The sequence below is a fragment of the Trichosurus vulpecula genome, chromosome 7, assembly GCF_011100635.1.
Source record: "Trichosurus vulpecula isolate mTriVul1 chromosome 7, mTriVul1.pri, whole genome shotgun sequence".
In the NCBI taxonomy this organism is placed as follows: Eukaryota; Metazoa; Chordata; class Mammalia; order Diprotodontia; family Phalangeridae; genus Trichosurus; species Trichosurus vulpecula.
The window spans coordinates 255,782,634-255,800,065 of record NC_050579.1 but is presented as its reverse complement, the minus strand read 5'-3'; the positions used below and the strand labels follow the sequence as shown (position 1 = coordinate 255,800,065).

Genomic DNA, 17,432 nt, shown 5'->3' with positions numbered 1-17,432 from the left:
AGAAACAAAGACTTCCCTATCTTGAAAAGAATTTTCATTTTCTCTGCTCCTTCTGTCCTATTTCTGTTTCTTTTAACTGTCACAGTAACTGTAACTTCCTCTAATCATCTTTATCCAACACTTACTTTATAGAGTTAACTAGGCATAGAGGGTTGAGTCAGGAAGACCAGAGTTCAGATCACCTCAGGCACTTACTATGTGGCTCTGGACAAGTCACAATCTTTCAGCCTCCATTTCCTCAGCTACAAAATCAGAATGTTGGACTTTATTGCCTCTAAAGTCTCTTCCAGCTCAAAATTCATGATCCTATAATGACCTTCAGTTTACCTTGGGTCCCTACCACTATAAGATTATTTCCTTATAAGATCGCTACAGACTTCCATAGTGATAAATTCAGATCTTTTCTTCTGTCCTCGTTATTACTGACCCCCTTGAATCTGAAGTTATTGATCACCACTTCTCTTTGAAATACTTTCCAAACTTGGCTTCTGTGAAAATGCATTAATCCTGGTTCTTCTGTTTCCTTCTCAGATGCCTGTGGCTTAATAGGGATATTGGATATTCCCCTGGTTCGGTCCTAAGCCAACTAAGCTTCATTTAGTCTTTCCTTAGAGACTTCAATCATTTTCATGACTTCGACTGTCACTTTGTGTTGATGAGAAAAGGGGCCAAGAGTTCCTCTGATTCCATACCTTATGCCTTTCGTCTCCTGATGAGCATAGTGTTTCTCCTGAGGGAAGGAAGCAAGGGGCTGGACTGGGTGTCTTCTATCTGCCCCAAATGACTTCTCCTTTCCCCAAAGTAACAACTTCCATCTATGCCAACACAAGGCAACTTTCACATCCTGCTGCCAGCCCAATCACCTAAGAAGGAGTTGGAAAATCTCTGGTACAAAGGGAACTAGCCTTTGACTCTCAGGCACCTGTCATTTGAGGGAAGAGAAAAGTTGGTGGGGAATGGGACTTCTTCCTCCTACTGTGCAGGTTCGATTTCCATCTCTGGCAGTGCACGTTTCCTGTCTAATATCCACCCTTCAGAGGGAAGAGGAATAGTAAAGCAGGGCCTTTCATCTGACCTTATCATTTCACCAAAATTACTCTCTCTAAAATTGCTAATAACCTCTTAGCTATCAAATCCAATGGCTCTTTTTCAATCCTCAGTCTCCTTGACCTCTCTGCAGCCTTTGATGCTGTTGATCACTCTCCCCTCCTTGACCTTCTCTTCTCTCTAGGTTTTCAAGATTCTCTCCTGGTTCTCATTGTGCCTATCTGACCTCTCCCTCTCAGTCTCCTTTGCTGGATTCTTATCCAGATCGTGACCTCTAACCACAGATGTCCCTCAGTGTACTGCCCTGGACACTTTTCTCCCTCTACAGGCCTTAGTGCAACAGAGCCCCTTTACCCTATGTTAGTCACACACAACCCTGACACCTCAGCAACCATGCTGATGGGACCAGCAGTTGGCATTGATCTTGGCACAACTTATTCCTGTGTAGAAATCTTCCAACATGGGAAAGTGAAGATCATTGCTTCAAAGGAAGCAGGACCACCTCAAGTTATGTCACCTTCATTGACACAGAATGTTTAATTGGTGATGCAGCAAATAATCAAGTTGCAATGAATATCACTAACATAGTAATGATGCCAAACATTTGATTATTCACAGATCTGATAATGCAGTTGTACAGTCAGATGTGAAGCAGATGGTCTTTAGCTATGGTACATTCACTCAGGCAGGCCTAAGGTCTAAATGGAATACAAAGGGGAAATCAAAGGTTTCTATCCAGAAAATGTATCATCTACAGTCTTGACAAAGATGAAAGAAATTGCCAAAACTTACCTTGGGAAGATTGCCACAACTGCTTTCATCACAGCATACTGTAATGATTCTCAGTATCAGAGCATCAAAGATGCTAAAATCATCACTGGTCTCAAAGTGCTCTTTCCAGATTAATCAACAACAATCAGAGACATAACATAACATAAACTCAACATAAACAACAAATGCTGATAATTCTTAAATCTACTTATCTTGCCCCTGCCTCTCTGCTTACCTCCAGTCTCCCATCTCCAACTGCCTTTCAGACATTTCAAACTTAATGTTCATTAGATATCTTAAACTCAATGTATCTAAAATAGAACTCATTAACTTTCTCCCTAAACCCTCCTCCCACTTCTATACTCCTTCAGAGGAACACCATCCTCCCAGTCCCTCAGGCTCAGAAGCTGGTAGTTATCCTTGATATCTCTCACCTTCTATATCCAAGCTGTTGCCAAGTCCTGTCAATTTCACCTCTTCAACACCTTTTCTCCTCTGATACCACCACCATTCTAATGCAGGCTCTCATCACTTCATTCCTGGTCTATTGCAATATGCAACCAGTGGTTCTGCCTGGCTCAAATCTCTCCCCACGTCATTCAGCCATCCAAATGATTTTTCCGAAAGCACAGGTCCAATCATGTCCCTCCTCTCCCTACTCAACAAACTCCAGTGCTCCCTATTGCCTCCAGGATAAAGTAAAAAATGTTCTATTTGGCACTCAAAATCTTCATAACCTAGCTCCCTCCTACCTTTACAGTCATCTTATATCTTACTCCCCAACATGCACTCTGATCCAGTGTCATTGGCTTCCTGGTTATTCCTCAAACAAGGCAGTTTATGTTTTAGTTCTGGGTATTTTCCCTGGTTGTCCCTTCTCAACTCCACTGACTGACTTCCCTGTCTTCCTTTAGGTCCCAACTAAAACCCTCTCTTTTACAGGAAGCCTTTTCCAGCCTCTCTCAAGTCTAATGTCTTCCTTCTGTTCATTATTTCCTTTTTATCCTGCATATACCTTGCTTCTGTATATATCTTTGCTACTTGCAAAGTAGCACTTTGACAATTCCTAATTAAGTTACATGCCAAAAAAAGAAAGAAAAAGATGTAAAAAATTGTTTTGATATGCCAAAAATCTGAAAGTGAAAGGGTTCAATGAGCTAGGTGTAGCAAAATGAAAGGGGGGGTGGGGAACAACTATGTTTTATCTGATTTTTTTCAGTAACAAAAATCTACTAGTTAACATAGGTTATAGCACCTAAATATCACTTGCCATAAAACTAGTAAGCACTGCTCTCTTTGTAAACATCATTACATTTAGCTCTTCAAAGGTGCCTGATCTTTGGCAAAATTTCAGCATTACTAACATCTGAGCACTGTGACATTTAAGTTGAGGGAAGGAAGAAACGCCTGGGAGAAAAAGAAAACTCACATGTTTGACAAATACTGAATTAAACTGATTTTATAAAGAAATCTTCTAAAAAGGATTATTAAGATGAAAAAAATGATTCTATCATTCTATCAGCTCTATGTGGCAGTAAATATTGTTAATATACATATATTCCCAAGGTCCATTGTTCTAAGATAGATATAGCTATAGATATATAACACAGAAAATAGATACATTTTTAAATAAGGTAGTACTAATTTTTTCAGGCAAAAATTCAAAGTATAAAAAGTGCTTCCCTTTTTTGGCTTTCAAAATTGTGTCAGAGTTTAAAAATGAATATATTTTTAGGAACTAGTTTTAAATTAGAATATAATGCTTAAACTTAAGTTTGTCAAGTTTATACTGGCTTCCCATGTAGTTTTTCTTCCGAATGCACTAGAATTCCTTTATGATGTGCGGGAGGGGTAATAATTAAGTCTCTGCTTTACAGATTAATCAACAATCAATCTTTTCCTTTTTTACTTTTTACTGTTAAAATGTTTGCAGGTGGGGGAGAAACAGCATTTAGTATTGTTATCATTTGTTAGGATCACAGGATCATAGAGTCAGAGCTAGATAGTCTAACTCACTCATTTTACTCAGGAAACTTCGGCTTACTGGGATTTAGTGACTTGCCCAGGGTCACATAGTTAGTCCTAATCTAAATTCAACTCCTTCAAATCGAGTTAGTGCTTTTTCCATTCTACTATGATGTTAATATTAGAAATACTGGTAACAACTCACATTTCTATAGTGCTTTAAGATCTGCAAAGCTCTTTCCTTATAAAAGTCTATAAGTTAGATAATCTGTTATTAGCCCTATTTAGAACTAATGAAACTAAGGTCTAGAGAGACTTACTTGCTCCTAGTCACAGTGTCAGAGCTAGAAATCAAAAAGCAAGTTTTCAGCTCCTGAACCCATACAACACTGATTGTTTGAACTATGGGATACCAAATTCCCTCCAATAAGGAATTCTGGTATATAATGGCATTCAAATTGCTTATCATTGTAATGGGTGCTGGTTGTTCACATAGCCTTGTTACCACACATAGCCTTGTTAGCATTCGATATGTACTACTCACCAGAAACTGTGTGCAAATCAGAGACTTCCCTTTTGTTTGTCAGTTCATACTGAAAGCCTGTAATCTTCCTGCTAATGTCCTGTTGAGGGGTGGCTTCAACAAATAAAGCCCCTTGGTCAAGTCTGAAACAATAGACTTTTCTGGGGCTGTGGTCTCCATCTCCAACCAATAGCTTCAATTCTCCATTTTTTTCCAAATAAATATTTGCTCCCATGGAGTCCTTGAATGGTTTGATACAAATTGTTAAGTGTTTATTAGACAACGATACTGTGTTTGGCTGAAGATTAATTATTAGTGCTCCAGTAGGATACATCCACTCAACAGATCCTTCAGAACATCGGAGGTAGACCTGTTCAACATCCTTCTTGTGTGCCTCATGAGTCAGCCCACTAAGGAGAAAAAAGAAATGTTAACACAGGAATTATTACATAGGATCAGACACACTATTCATGCAGATAAATGGTTGTTTGCCAAGGTGGTCTTAATTTGAAGACTGAGTATATTCCAACTTCTCGTAGCAGTCGCTCATTATTCATCATCTGTTATCCTTCATATTCTCTACCTGTACCATTTCTTGGATTTATGAGTTCCATAACATTAACTGATAACTGTGTTGGTAATCAAAATGGGCTCCTTAGCACTTAGTTCAACAAGTGCCCTTGAAGAGTTTGGCCTTTGTTTCCTTTGATTAATTCAGTGTCTTTGATTGAGTCTTGCTAGGTGCTAAGCCCCAGGCCCAAACCCCTATTAGGTGTAAAACCTTAGTGGGTACGGATTGGCAACTAAGGTGGGGCTAACTCCAGGGAGGGCCTAGTTTACATGTCTGGGAGAGCAGAGGCTTTTAGACCACGTGGGTTTAAGTTCGCCTCTCTGTGACGATTCTAGATCACGTGGGTGAGTTGCATGTGTGACTCACCCCTGATGCTGAAAAAGATATAAAAACCAGGGGTTGGCTGTCTGTTCTTTGGAGCTCTTTGCTACAGCAGTTGTGGCGCGTGACTCTGGGCCAGCCCTTGTTCTGAGCTCCTGGGCTGAACCTAGATGTTGGTAACTATGAATCTGTGGGTCTGTCTGTTGATGTTTGTAATTTGTTTGTATTTTGTTCTGAAGTTCAGGGGGCTGGATTTTTCCCCTGAACTAAGTGAATGCTGTCTGTATGCTGGATTAAAGTAAACTTGTCAACCCCTTTACCTTGCTTTCCTTAGTTAAGCAGATCAAAAGAACCTGTGCTGTTGGCAGCTTTCTGGGTGCTGGCTGTGGGTGGATCTTACACCCCCACACCCCCACAGAAGCTGCTAGCCGGATTGTTGAAACAATAACTGAAAAATAATATTATTTTATTTGTACTAATCTTAATTGGCTGAAGCTGCAATACTCCTATGCTCTAGTTTTTGGTGATTTGGTGAACACACTTGTATTCTTGGGTTTTTTGTGATTTTACCAATTTAAATTGTTTGTATTCCCCCTCAAACACATCTTAGACTTCAACCTTCCAGACTGAAGTCCTCTCCTATCTTCTGAATTTCTCTTCCTATAGCAGGAATTTTCATTTCTCCAATGATTTGAATTGCCATTCTCCAGTTCCACTAGGTCTTTTCTCAAGGGGTAATAAGAATATACACAATATTCTAAGAGTAAGTATATCATAATTTTATATGAGAGTAGGAGAACATTTTTTTTTAATTTATTTTTTATTTATTTTTAGTTTACCACACACGGTTCTACATAGTTTTGAGTTCCAGTTTTTCTCCCCTCCCTCCCCCCTCCCTCCCCAAGACGGCATGAAGTCTCATATAACTGTCATGTATAACTTCGCATTGAATTAATTTATGCTCTAGTCAAGTCGTGGAGAAGAATTTTGACCAATGGAATGAATCATGAGAAAGAAGAAACAGAACCAAAAAAAAAAAACAAAAAAAAACCCCCAAAACCAAAAACAAAAGAGAAGCAGAAAAGGCGAGCATGTAGTAGTGTGCCTCAGTCTGTATTCAAACTTCGCAGTTCTTTCTCTGAATGAAGATAGCATTCTCCATCGTGAGTCCCCTGGAGTTGTCCTTGCCCCTTTAGGTTGCTGAGAGAAGCGCAGTATGTCAGGGTTGGTCCTCAAGGAATCCACATATCTGTGGCTGTGCACAACGTTCGTAGGAGAACATTTTGATGATGACTATAATTTTGTCAGCCTTTTTGTTATTGTTATTGTAGCAGAGCACTACACCAAGATTCTCAGGAAAGAACCTATGGATCCCTTTCATCATTCAGAGCCTATATGATAATTAGAGCCAGAAAGACTTGCAATACTCCAGGCTTTAGGTAAGGTAATAAGCCCCAGACTTGGGTGGTATTAGCAGAAACGAAGATGGAAAGGAGAGAATTTAAGACATAGTGATTGAATAGGTTAAGACCAGAAGATGGTGTTATTTTTAAGTCTTGGCAACAGCAGAAGAATGATGATACCTTTGACAGAAATAGGGAAGTTTGGTGGAGATACAGGAATGGAAAAGACAGATAATGATAAACTCAGTGTTGCACATGTTGAATTTGAGGTGGCTAGTTTCCTTTCTGGGGTCAAAACCTCAAGGCCCTTTTTGTTTATCTATTCCCCAGTCATGTGGATAAAAGAAGTTATTGTACTTTCAGGTCCTCTCTGAGAATAGGTTCATTTTTCTATCTTTATAACTAGCACAGAACAAAAATGGTGTTATTGGTCACACAGGTGACAAAATTGAGGAGATTTTGAAACCCTTTTCCTTAATTGTTTGGGAAAGGAAGGGGGAGAGAAAAGGGAAAAAGCATTTATTAAGCACCTACCATATGCCAGGTGCTTTACAGATCTCATATGATCCTCACTCTATTATTATCCCCATTTTACAGGTGAGGAAACTGAGGCAGACTGCAATTAAGTGATACGCCTAGTGTCTGAGGCCAGATTTGACCTCAAGTCTTTCTGACTTCAGACCCAGCACTCTATCTACTACTATGCCACCTAGATGCCATTTAGAAATGTTCTAACCAATCAAAATCAAGTATGAATGGACATTATAAAGAGTAATCTACTTTCATATTTCCCATCAAATAAAAATCAACATTGTCCATCAGTATTCGCTTCACTTGCTCTCAATATGCTCCTTAGGGTGACTTATAAAAAGTTATAAAAGGTATATTAAATTAAATTAAAGGTTGATTAAAAAACAACTTCAAATTAACAGGTTTCAACAGTATCTGTCAGCTGTTTTATACTCATAATGATAAATTGAGCAGTGTGTACCACAAAATGAACTATACATTCCTGGAATTTGGCTTGGTAAAGTTTCCGGTGATATCACATGCTGCTCTACAAATAGCATAGCTTCCACGTAGCAAGCAGCCTTTTGCTCTCTCATTTATGCTACCATAAATTGCCTTGATGACAGGCTTCCAGGTGGGCTGTCAATTCCAGTCATTCACCAAGTAGAGAAAATTTTAAGTAGCCATCCAATACACTGACAAGCTTCAAAAGGACCTCCTATTTAAAATAACTGAGTAATAAAAATTTCAATTAGTCTAGATTATCCATACCCCTGAAAGGGAAAAAAATTCTTTCATGTTTTCTTTGTTAAGAGTAGAAATGAATCTATATCAGACTACATGCTATCTTGGGGCAGGGAGGGGGAAGAGGAGGGAAGGGAAGAAAATTTGAAACTCAAGAACATGTAGAACTGAGTGTTGTAAACTAAAAATAAAAAGTCTAATTTAAAAAAAAGAGTAGAAATGTATTTAGGGTGTGCTGATAAATGTTCAACAACCAGCTCTCCAAGAAAAAAATTTTTATGCTCAACATGTTAAGTTTAATCTGCATGAACACTTTCTCTGTCACTTTAAGTCTAGAATTCTACACAATCAACAAAATAATACATCAAGTCTTCATTTGTAGTATTTGCTGATTTCCACAATATATATGGTCACATTAAAAATTGAACAATTGATTGGTATAAACTGCCCTAAAATCCTAGGTATAGTGTGAGAAATAATGTCTGTCCTCCCAGTTCTAGCACACCCTTAAATGTACCCTATTTCTGGGCTAGAACTGGGAGGACAGACATCATTTCTCATACCACACCTGTCCTGACAGAGTAGCCATAGGATTTTAGGGCTAGAAGGGACCTTAGGGATAATTTAGCACCACCCAGGCTCTCGTTTTACAGGTAAAGAAAAGAGACACAGCATGTTTTGTCCAAGATTACACAGGGAGTAAGCGACAGATGCAGGAGCTGGATCCTGGGCTTTTTAAGCTAGGTAACATAGTGGATAGAGCTCTAGGCCTGGACCTGAGTTCAAGTCCAGCCTCAGATTTTTACTAGCTGGGTGACTTTGGGCAAGTCATTTAACCTTTATTAGCCTCAGTGTCTTCAACTGAAAAATGGGAATAATAACAGCCCCTACCTCAGAGCTGTTGTAAGGAACAAATCAGATGATATTTGTAAAGCACTTAGCAGATACTATGCTAGCTATTATTATTCTGTCTAGAAAAACACCTGATTCTCTAATGACACAATAGACACAAGAGAACATCGACAGTTTTGGGCAGCAAACAGGGTTGAAATATAATGGACACATTCCCCATAAAGGTCACAGAAGAAATCAAGTATAGAGTGGCAGAGGCAGTCCATAAAGTAAAGTTGAAAGAATGGAGAGATGACAAAAGGAGAAAGACTGCTTCAGCCTGGTCTTCTCTAATTAGCAGTCTCTGTTTTTCTACCATGCAAAAGTCCAGAGACTGGTTTACTCACGGACCTTCTATTTTACCTAGCCCAAATATAAGCAGCATCAATTCTGGAAATGGGGACAGGGACAGAATCTCATTTGAAAAATGGAGCCTTTTTGGACCCAGCACCTTCTAGAAATCTGTCTCCAGTCCTACGTGGGTACTCAGAAGCCATCACCAATGAAGCTCATGTAAGTCCAGGACACTAGCACTGCAGAGGATATAGCAGTCTTCAAGCCACCCAAATGAACCTTCTGGTGATGAAAAGGAAGAAAAAATATCCAACGACCCATAATCTTAATTTGAGGGACAGCAACGTGTTGACTCCCATAGGATTCTAAAGCCATCTTTTCATATGGGCAAAGTTGCTCTCCCTTGTGACCTACTGTTGTGCAGTTATAAGCATACTTTTTTTTTTGTTTCCCATTCATTTTGTACTCAAAATAGGAAAGATGTCACACATTCACAATTCTGCTAAGGATCGTTACGTCTAGGGAGCTATTGACTGGCTCTTTAAATATTTGTAGCAAAGCTTGAATTCTTCTAATGGAGGAAGATAACTTCTGAAAGTAGTCAACTACAGCCAACTACTGATCTCTAGAATTAGATTTCAGGGGGTAGAGGAAATATCTATGTAGATTTCTGTTCTATACATTTGTCCAGGATTTATTTTTTTAAAAAGAACAATAATTTTCCTATACAAACCGAAACTACATTTTGAGTATATGAAAATGGTTTTAAATATCTCTAACTGTAAAATCGGCTCTTGTTTAAAAATTTAGAACAAAGAAAACCCTCCAAATCCTAAAAATATCAATGGTCAGGTATGAACTTGAAGGTAACAACAGCCACTGTGATCCCAGGAACACAGTATCAGCACAAGAGGCTTACGACCAGCTTTAGATCTGCACTCCAACCTGCCAAAAAGGTGTGGGTTTGGAAAAGCTCTCATTTTGCTGCATGTAGCACAACTAAGCCATTCTATTCCCTTCCAAAAGAAACAACAATCATAAATTAAAAGAACCTTAAAAGGTACTGACTTGAACCATGGTGAAAGGGTGGAGTACCTTTCTTCCTTCCCAAAATAAGGGATCTGCTTTCTTTCTACCCCACACCCAACAAGAGAACTAATTTTGGACATTTACTGCTAACTCCTAATTTTACCCCTACTCAGTCACTTTAAATTTTAAAATATAAGTAACACTGTTTGGGGTTACGGTAAGTTTATTAGGAAAAATGCAATAGTGTTAATTTTTCAAAATTCTACAACTATCAGAAATAGCCAGCGGGTGTCCTACTGAACAGCAGCAGCTCTGGGAAGTTGTTTTCTTTAAGGTCATTCTGAGCTTATTAGAAAAAAAATTAAGGCTTACCAAAAAGCAATCATATGACACATACATACATATATTTGTGTATATATGCACACACAGACACACACAAATAGGCATATTATTATCTACTCATTTTCACAAAACTTCTGATCAAAAAAGAGGCTGAAGGAAATATAGTTGTTCTAGGCTTATTGCATTCTAATACTTTATCTAAGGTTCCTTCCATGTCTAAAATATGAAGTGGCCCCAGCTTTGATGAATCTGGTAAGAAATAAAAATAATAGTTTACACAGTGGTAATAATACTTTCCTCATAATTATGCATATGTAATTATATCATAGTCATAGATATTATGTGTATGTAAACATATCATTATATATGCATATGCAAAAAGTCATTCCCTCATTACCTTTTTTTTAGATTACAAGAAATTTGAAAGAGCATTGAAAGCAAATTTCATCCCAGCCCATCCCCCATCTCTTTCGCAAATCTCAAGCCCTTTTGGAATTTGCTAACGCAAAAGTCAGGTTTCACACTTTACTAAATTTTTGCTGGCAGAGTGGCGACCAAAGGGAACGACATGATACGTGAGCTAGTGGTTACAGGATCCTAGCTAAATCCGATTATAACAACGACCAGAAACCGCTTTACCCCAGGTGTCCCATCAGATAGTCTTAAAAAAGGGCTAAACTGGAAAAGCTGGCTCTTCAGAGGGAACAAAAACTTTTTGTTTCTTTTGTGAAACTCACCAATAAAGAGTCTGAGTTTGGGGCCTGGAAATGCCGCGTGTAACTGTGCTCTGAAATGGTAATCAGCAAGGCTCCCTCCCCACCACTCTTCCAGCAAAGTCCTCTGGAGGGTGGAGTGTGTGTAGAGGGATGGGCGGGGGGGGGGGGGGGGGGGGAAGGGGGAGGAGTAGTACGTGGGGGCGAAGTGGGGCGTGTGTGTGTGTCTGTGTGTGTGTGTCTGTGTCTGTGTGTGTCTGTGTGTGTAAGCTACCAAACAAGTTATTTCAGGTTACACTGCAGAGACAGCGCTGTGCTGAAGTAGCAGAGACAGTGGTGTGACGAGTATAATAAATACCCCTACTTTTGTCTGACAAAAGTCACCTTTCCTTCTCACCCCACTGAGCTTTTTTAAGACTTAACTTTACCTCAATAAATGCCGCTACTTCTTCGAAGAAATGCGTACCTTTATCCCCCCACGCTCTATCCTCTCTCTGGTCCCAAACACTGCAATAAACAGAGGCTGGGGAAGCAGGCAGGACTAGGTGCAGTAGGAAGCTAAGGAACTGAGCCCAGTCCCGAGCCCAGAGGGATAGCAGAACTGAACAAAACTAGAGGCAGTCACCAGTAATAGAATACTGATGATGAGAGTTAATAATAACGATCGCTAACATTTATATAGCGCTTACTATGTACTGTACACTGCTAAGAGCTTTATAAATTATTACATTCACAGACGGGGCTATCTTTCCCCTCCAACAGAAAACCAAGAAGTCCCATTTCCAGAAAGGCTTCTTTTGTTCTAGTTAAAAACGGGGTGTTTGAAGGTCTGCAGGAATTCGCCCGCCAAGAGAGTGGGGACCAGCTGGTTTGACTCATTGTGTGCGTCCCTGCCACCTCCGTCCCACCGAAATTCCAACCAAACCACCTCATTCCCACTCCACACTTAGACTCCACCAAATAGAGGAGGGGGGAGGGGAGATACAGAGAGGAAGCAGCTCCGGAACACAGTCGACTACTCATCCCCCTCTCTTTCCTAGGAGAAATGCCCAGGAAGGGAGAGAATAGGGCATCCTCCTCCCTCAGCCGTGAAAGGGAGAAGAGTAAATCCTTTTCCCATCCCCATCTGAGAGGGCGTGGAAAGATAAAGAAATCGGCAGAAGGGTAAATTTAAGAGCGTCATGGGGGCTAGATCCTTACCTCCCTTTCCAGTTGCACATATTGCTGGAGTACTGCGCTGAGGCCCCTCTGCACAGCAGCAGCAGCAGCAGCAGCAAGAGCAGCAGGAGCAGCAGAAGCGGCGATGATGGCCACAGCTGCCTCGCAGGTCCCCGGACCGCCAGCACTACGCCCACCATGCTCCCCCAGCCGCGGTTACAGCTGAGCCTGGAGCTGACTTAGGAGCCCCCAGCCAGGGGCGTGGGTCCACTTTCCCTCCAGTTCGCCCACCTCCCCTTTAAAAAAAACAACTATAATTTTCAATTCAGGCAGGGCAGCTGGGGCTGTCAAGGGCAGTCCAAGCAGCTGAGTCTGGCACGACAAAATAAGTGAAGAATCCACTAGGGTTCAGAAAAGCAGAAAGAGCCCCTACATTGTGGAGCAGAAAGATGGGATCAGGACTTGGCACAGCAGGGCTCCCCCAGTCAGATCTATCCTTCCCATTCAGGTTGCAGACCAGGAGCTTCACTCTCCCAGCAGCAAAGTTCCACTGAACTTTTTGAGGTCCTAAAGCCAGACTCCTCAGCCAGACTCCTGCTGAGGGGCGGAGGCTCACTGAGAGTTCTCCTCCCCCTGCGCGTCCTTTCTCTCTCTCTCTCTCTCTCTCTCTCTCTCTCTCTCTCTCTCTCTCTCTCTCTCTCTCTCTCTCTCTCTCAATTTCGCCCAGCTTAGTCTCCGCCCTCAGACAGTCTTCATAGCTAAATCCAGTGGCCGCTTCACTTCACCAGCCCGAACAGGGAAGGAAGATTTTGACTCTCTAACTCCCTTCTTCTACTTAGTGTCAGAAGGTAGAATTTATTGGAATCCCATTTTTTTCCTTTCTTCCTGGACCCCACCCCTTTTCCACACAATCCTTCCCCACTGAAAGTATATCTGGCTAGCAGAGTCTTTGGAAAGCCGTGATAATTGGGTCACCAGTATGACTGAAGTTATGGAAAAGGAAAGAGTTGTGGATTTAGATTAAGAAGGCCTGGGGTTCAAATCCTGTTTCTGCTACTAAGTATCTGTATGAACTTGGACAAGGCATTTCACCTTCTCAATTTCTTCTTCTGTTCTTACAGAAGTTGAACTAGACGATTTCTAAGATCCCCTATACCTCTGTAAGACAGATAACACTAGCACACAGGATGCCTGCTAGCACAGGTTCATTCTTGATCTGGTCAGACAGAAAGATAGCTTGGAAGGGGTTAATAGTCTTACTTTATTCTAGTCTAGTCTTCTCATAATGGGAGCACCAACTCCTACAGCATTCCCTAATCCCCCTTCTCCCAAGGGCCAGCAAGAAGGGGAGTGGGGCAAGTATCCCTGCATCTCGATGGAGTCAATGGAGACAGGCACACCTTGTGAACTCTCCTAAATCCCCTCAAGCCTCAATGGGGGCCAGTTGAGGCAAACACAGATTCCTCCCAAGCCTTGATGGGGGCCATTGAAGGCACACACAGCATTCCAACTTATGCATTCAATCCTAAGGTTTCCCCACTCACTGACCAGTGCCCACCTGCGTTATTAGGGCATCAGACAAAGAAGGCATATTGCCAGCAATAGCCTCCAATTTTACATTACCTCATTCTTGTATCTCACTGCACAGTTCACAGTAAATATTTATAATTTAGGCACAAATGTTTATCTTATTTATCATTATATAATACTGCGTAAGCATGGTGGAGATGTTTTGAACCATAATCATGAGAACCCATATCTAATGCCTGGGAACGAGATTGTTATGGCTATGGATCCTGGGAAACTGAACTCTAAGAAATAATAACAAAAATCCACCCTACATACACTAAAATCCACCTTACTTACACTGAAATCCACTTTACTTACAACCTCTAAAGTTAATGACTATGAAGTCAATATGAGTTTGACATTACTGGCCTAGAGCATAAACAAGAAAGCTTTCAGAATTAGTGTGCTGCATAGACTTCTTGCTTATTAAAGAGGATAGGAATAACTTTACCTACTACACAGTGGCCCATCAAACCAGAAACAAGATTTCCGCAGTACAGTGGTATGTTAATTATTTAATAATTTTGATATGGTTCCATATGGTGACAACAGTGGTTGTATGTGTACTTCTACTGGCACCAGACTTAGAACATCTGACCTTGACCAAATAAAACCAGATTGAATTGGTTTCCCTCTTCCCTTAGTTTTCTATCAGTTGTGTGCTAGATTTTGTGCCATACACATGGGTTTCATTGTTCTTTTTGGTCGCATTTTTAATTCTGTCATTTGTAAGAATGAATAGTACTCCAAGGAAACTTCCAAAGTTGTAAATCTTAAAGAGCATTCTTCAGCAACTGTTAGATAATTGTATTGGTTGTTGGTGTGGGAAGTCAAATGCTTCACAAATCATTCATCCACAAGAAAACAGTATCATTTACGCTAACGCACTAAGGAAAGTGTGGTAAAATAAAACACAATAGTAACAAGAACTGATGAACCCTACAAAGTGCCATAGACTTCTTGAAATTGGAAGAACAGCGAGAAGACAAGTAAAAAGATAGCTACTAACCTGGTTTGAGGAGGAAAAAACATTTATCAACAAGAACATACAAAGACTGGTTGGAAAAAAAAGTAATTTTTACTAATGAAACTCATTTTTTTCTTTTAAGGTTTAATGTACAGGGCAGTTTTCAAACCTCCAAGTATAGGAAACACAGGAGTCTGTCTTTACTATGACCCAGGAGCAGATTGATGAAAGGGGCCTCTAGTATGGCTTTGGCTAGAGGTATTTGGTAGTGAAATGGAGAGAGCACTGGGCCTGAAGATCTGAGTTCAAATCCAGCTTCAGATAATTACTGGCTGTGTGACCCTGGACAAGTCACTTAACCTCTATTTGCCTCAGTTTCCTCAACTGCAAAATTAGGATAATAATGGCATCTACCTTGCAGGATTATTTTGAGGATCAAATGAGATAATACTTGTAAAAGTGCCTGGCACATTGTAGGTATGAAATAAGTGCTTATTCCCTTCCCCTTAGCTAAGTGCATTGACAAGTTCTGATTAGTGGTTGATAATTTAATCTTATGATAAAAGAAAACTATCAAAGTTCTAGTTTCCTAATATCATTAGCAAATGTTTATCAGATTTAAGAAATAAACACATATCATTGGCAATTTTCCAAGTTTGAGGGACACACATGTATCTGTAGTGGTTTACCAAAACGGGAAGGTGGGGCAGACAGAACACATATCATTGCCAAACTATACTACTCGAGTCCTTAATAAAGATAAAGAACTTACTTAACTCAGTCACAAAAATGAAGGCTTAAAACAAAATGTTGTTGAGCGTTCTAAATTAACATTTATTCCCACTACACAAAATTACATCAAAACTGTCGTCAGAAACACGAGTGAGCTTAGAATATCTAGGTGTCCTGATCAAACTGTAAAACATCCACCCAAAAAATTTCCAGGCCCAGAACCTAGTCCAGATTCTAGACTTAGTTTGTAAGAAAAGCAAGACCAAGGAAGGTTAAATAAATATGGATATAAATGGATTAAGGAGAATAAAGAAGTAATAGAGTAGGTAGTTGACAAGGTGAAGAAAGAAAATGTAAGTGTACTGGAGTATTGAGCAGATTTCTAGAGTGATTTAATAAATGAGGTAAATCGGTGAAATGTACAGGAGCCTGAAATAAGGCTTAAGGGGATATGAGTATGGCTATGAAATTGTTTGGATAAAGGAAAGAGATTTGAAAGGGGTTGTCAAATTATTAAAAAACCTCTTCTACAACAATCACAAAAAAACTGAGTGAGAAGCCAAAGAAAAGTTACAATGAGTCATTTTTCCATCCCAGGCCAGCTAAGAAAGATAGATAGTGAGGTCTACCGACATTGGGGTTGGGGCTGACCAGGAGCACAGTGCAGCAATGGAAGTGGCACTCTACCCTGGCAGTGGCAGCAGTGATGGGGAGCAGCCCAGTTCCCTGGGGATGATAAGGAGATTGAATATTTCAGCAGAGATCCTAGCGGACACCTGTATTAGCAGTGGCAACTGGAATGAGTGACATATAGCAGCTCTGTCACTCATTACCCAGTTTTAGGTCACAATTCCAAGGCAGAGAGGAATGGTCACAATCTCCAAGGGAGCAGGGGCCCTACGGGTGAGCAAAGAAAAAACTAGGAGAGTAATGAATTCACACCATCTTAGAAACACCAAAAAACTTACAGGCCCTCACGTTGAGCTGTGAAAGCAGTAGGACATGAAAGACAGAAGTTCAAGCTGATCATATCCCCCCAGATATGAGCAGAGCCAAACAAAACATAAACTCCAAAGTCAATAAGAAGTCTGGAAAAATGAGCAAACAACAACAAAATAATATGACCATAAAAAGGTGCTAGGGTGACAGGGAAGATCAAGACACAAACTCAGAAGAAGACAACGACTTGAAAACATCTACCAGCAAAAGCTTCAAAGAAAAACCCAGATTGAACACAAGTTATTTTGGACAAAAAAAAAGTTATTTGGACAAAATTATTTTAAAAAATAAAATAAAAGCTGTTGTTTTTATTGTTTGTATTTTGTTTTAGAAGATACCTCTGGTACCATGTCCTTACCCTTCAGTAGCATGATTGTATTGGAGCGATTCCCACAGTGCCATGTGGAGCATAACCTGGTCCTCTTGAAACTGATCTTCTTCCCTTTGGACATTTGTTCCCAAGCATCTTCCACTCTTCAGGACTTAGCCTCATCTAACATCTTCTGTGATGAAGTTCTTAGAATATTCCACAAGGATGTGTCCATTTCTGACATTGAGATTCTGGCTGAAGTGGTTGTGGTCTGCCTTGAAAAGGCTCTGCAGGTTGAGCTCCTTGTGGTGCCACTGGACTACATTCTTGAAGTTTGGGTCACTGAGCATGGCCATGGCAAGGACATGGATGACTTGGGGAGATACAGCATGAATCTGGATTGCTCTAAGGTTTGCAAATGGCCTTAAAAGACTTTTAATCACTATGTATTACGCCAACAGGAAACAATAAAGGATACTGGCACACGCTCTGAAATGTCTCCATCATTTTGGGAAATACTCTCACCAAGCCTCCACATGGATATTGTGCATGTTTTATAAAGATTGGGCCCTC

At 40.3% G+C, this 17,432-nt stretch overlaps 1 protein-coding gene across 2 annotated transcripts in view; it reads right to left on the bottom strand.

Annotated features, from left to right (window-relative positions):
- The window catches only part of METRNL (meteorin like, glial cell differentiation regulator), a 42,826-nt gene extending 29,992 nt beyond the window's left edge, over positions 1–12,834 (bottom strand). Inside the window, exons 1-2 of one of the 2 annotated variants that reach the window (XM_036767427.1) lie at positions 12,325–12,834; positions 4,328–4,716 (exon numbers count right to left, since the gene is read on the bottom strand). In XM_036767427.1, coding sequence (XP_036623322.1) covers positions 4,328–4,716; positions 12,325–12,482 — 547 coding nt within the window. In that variant the 5' untranslated portion in view covers positions 12,483–12,834. Of the gene's footprint in view, positions 1–4,327; positions 4,717–11,148; positions 11,228–12,324 lie in introns of those variants that run through there. The other variant, XM_036767428.1, reaches the window with a different exon arrangement.
- Between the last annotated feature and the right edge of the window lie 4,598 nt (positions 12,835–17,432).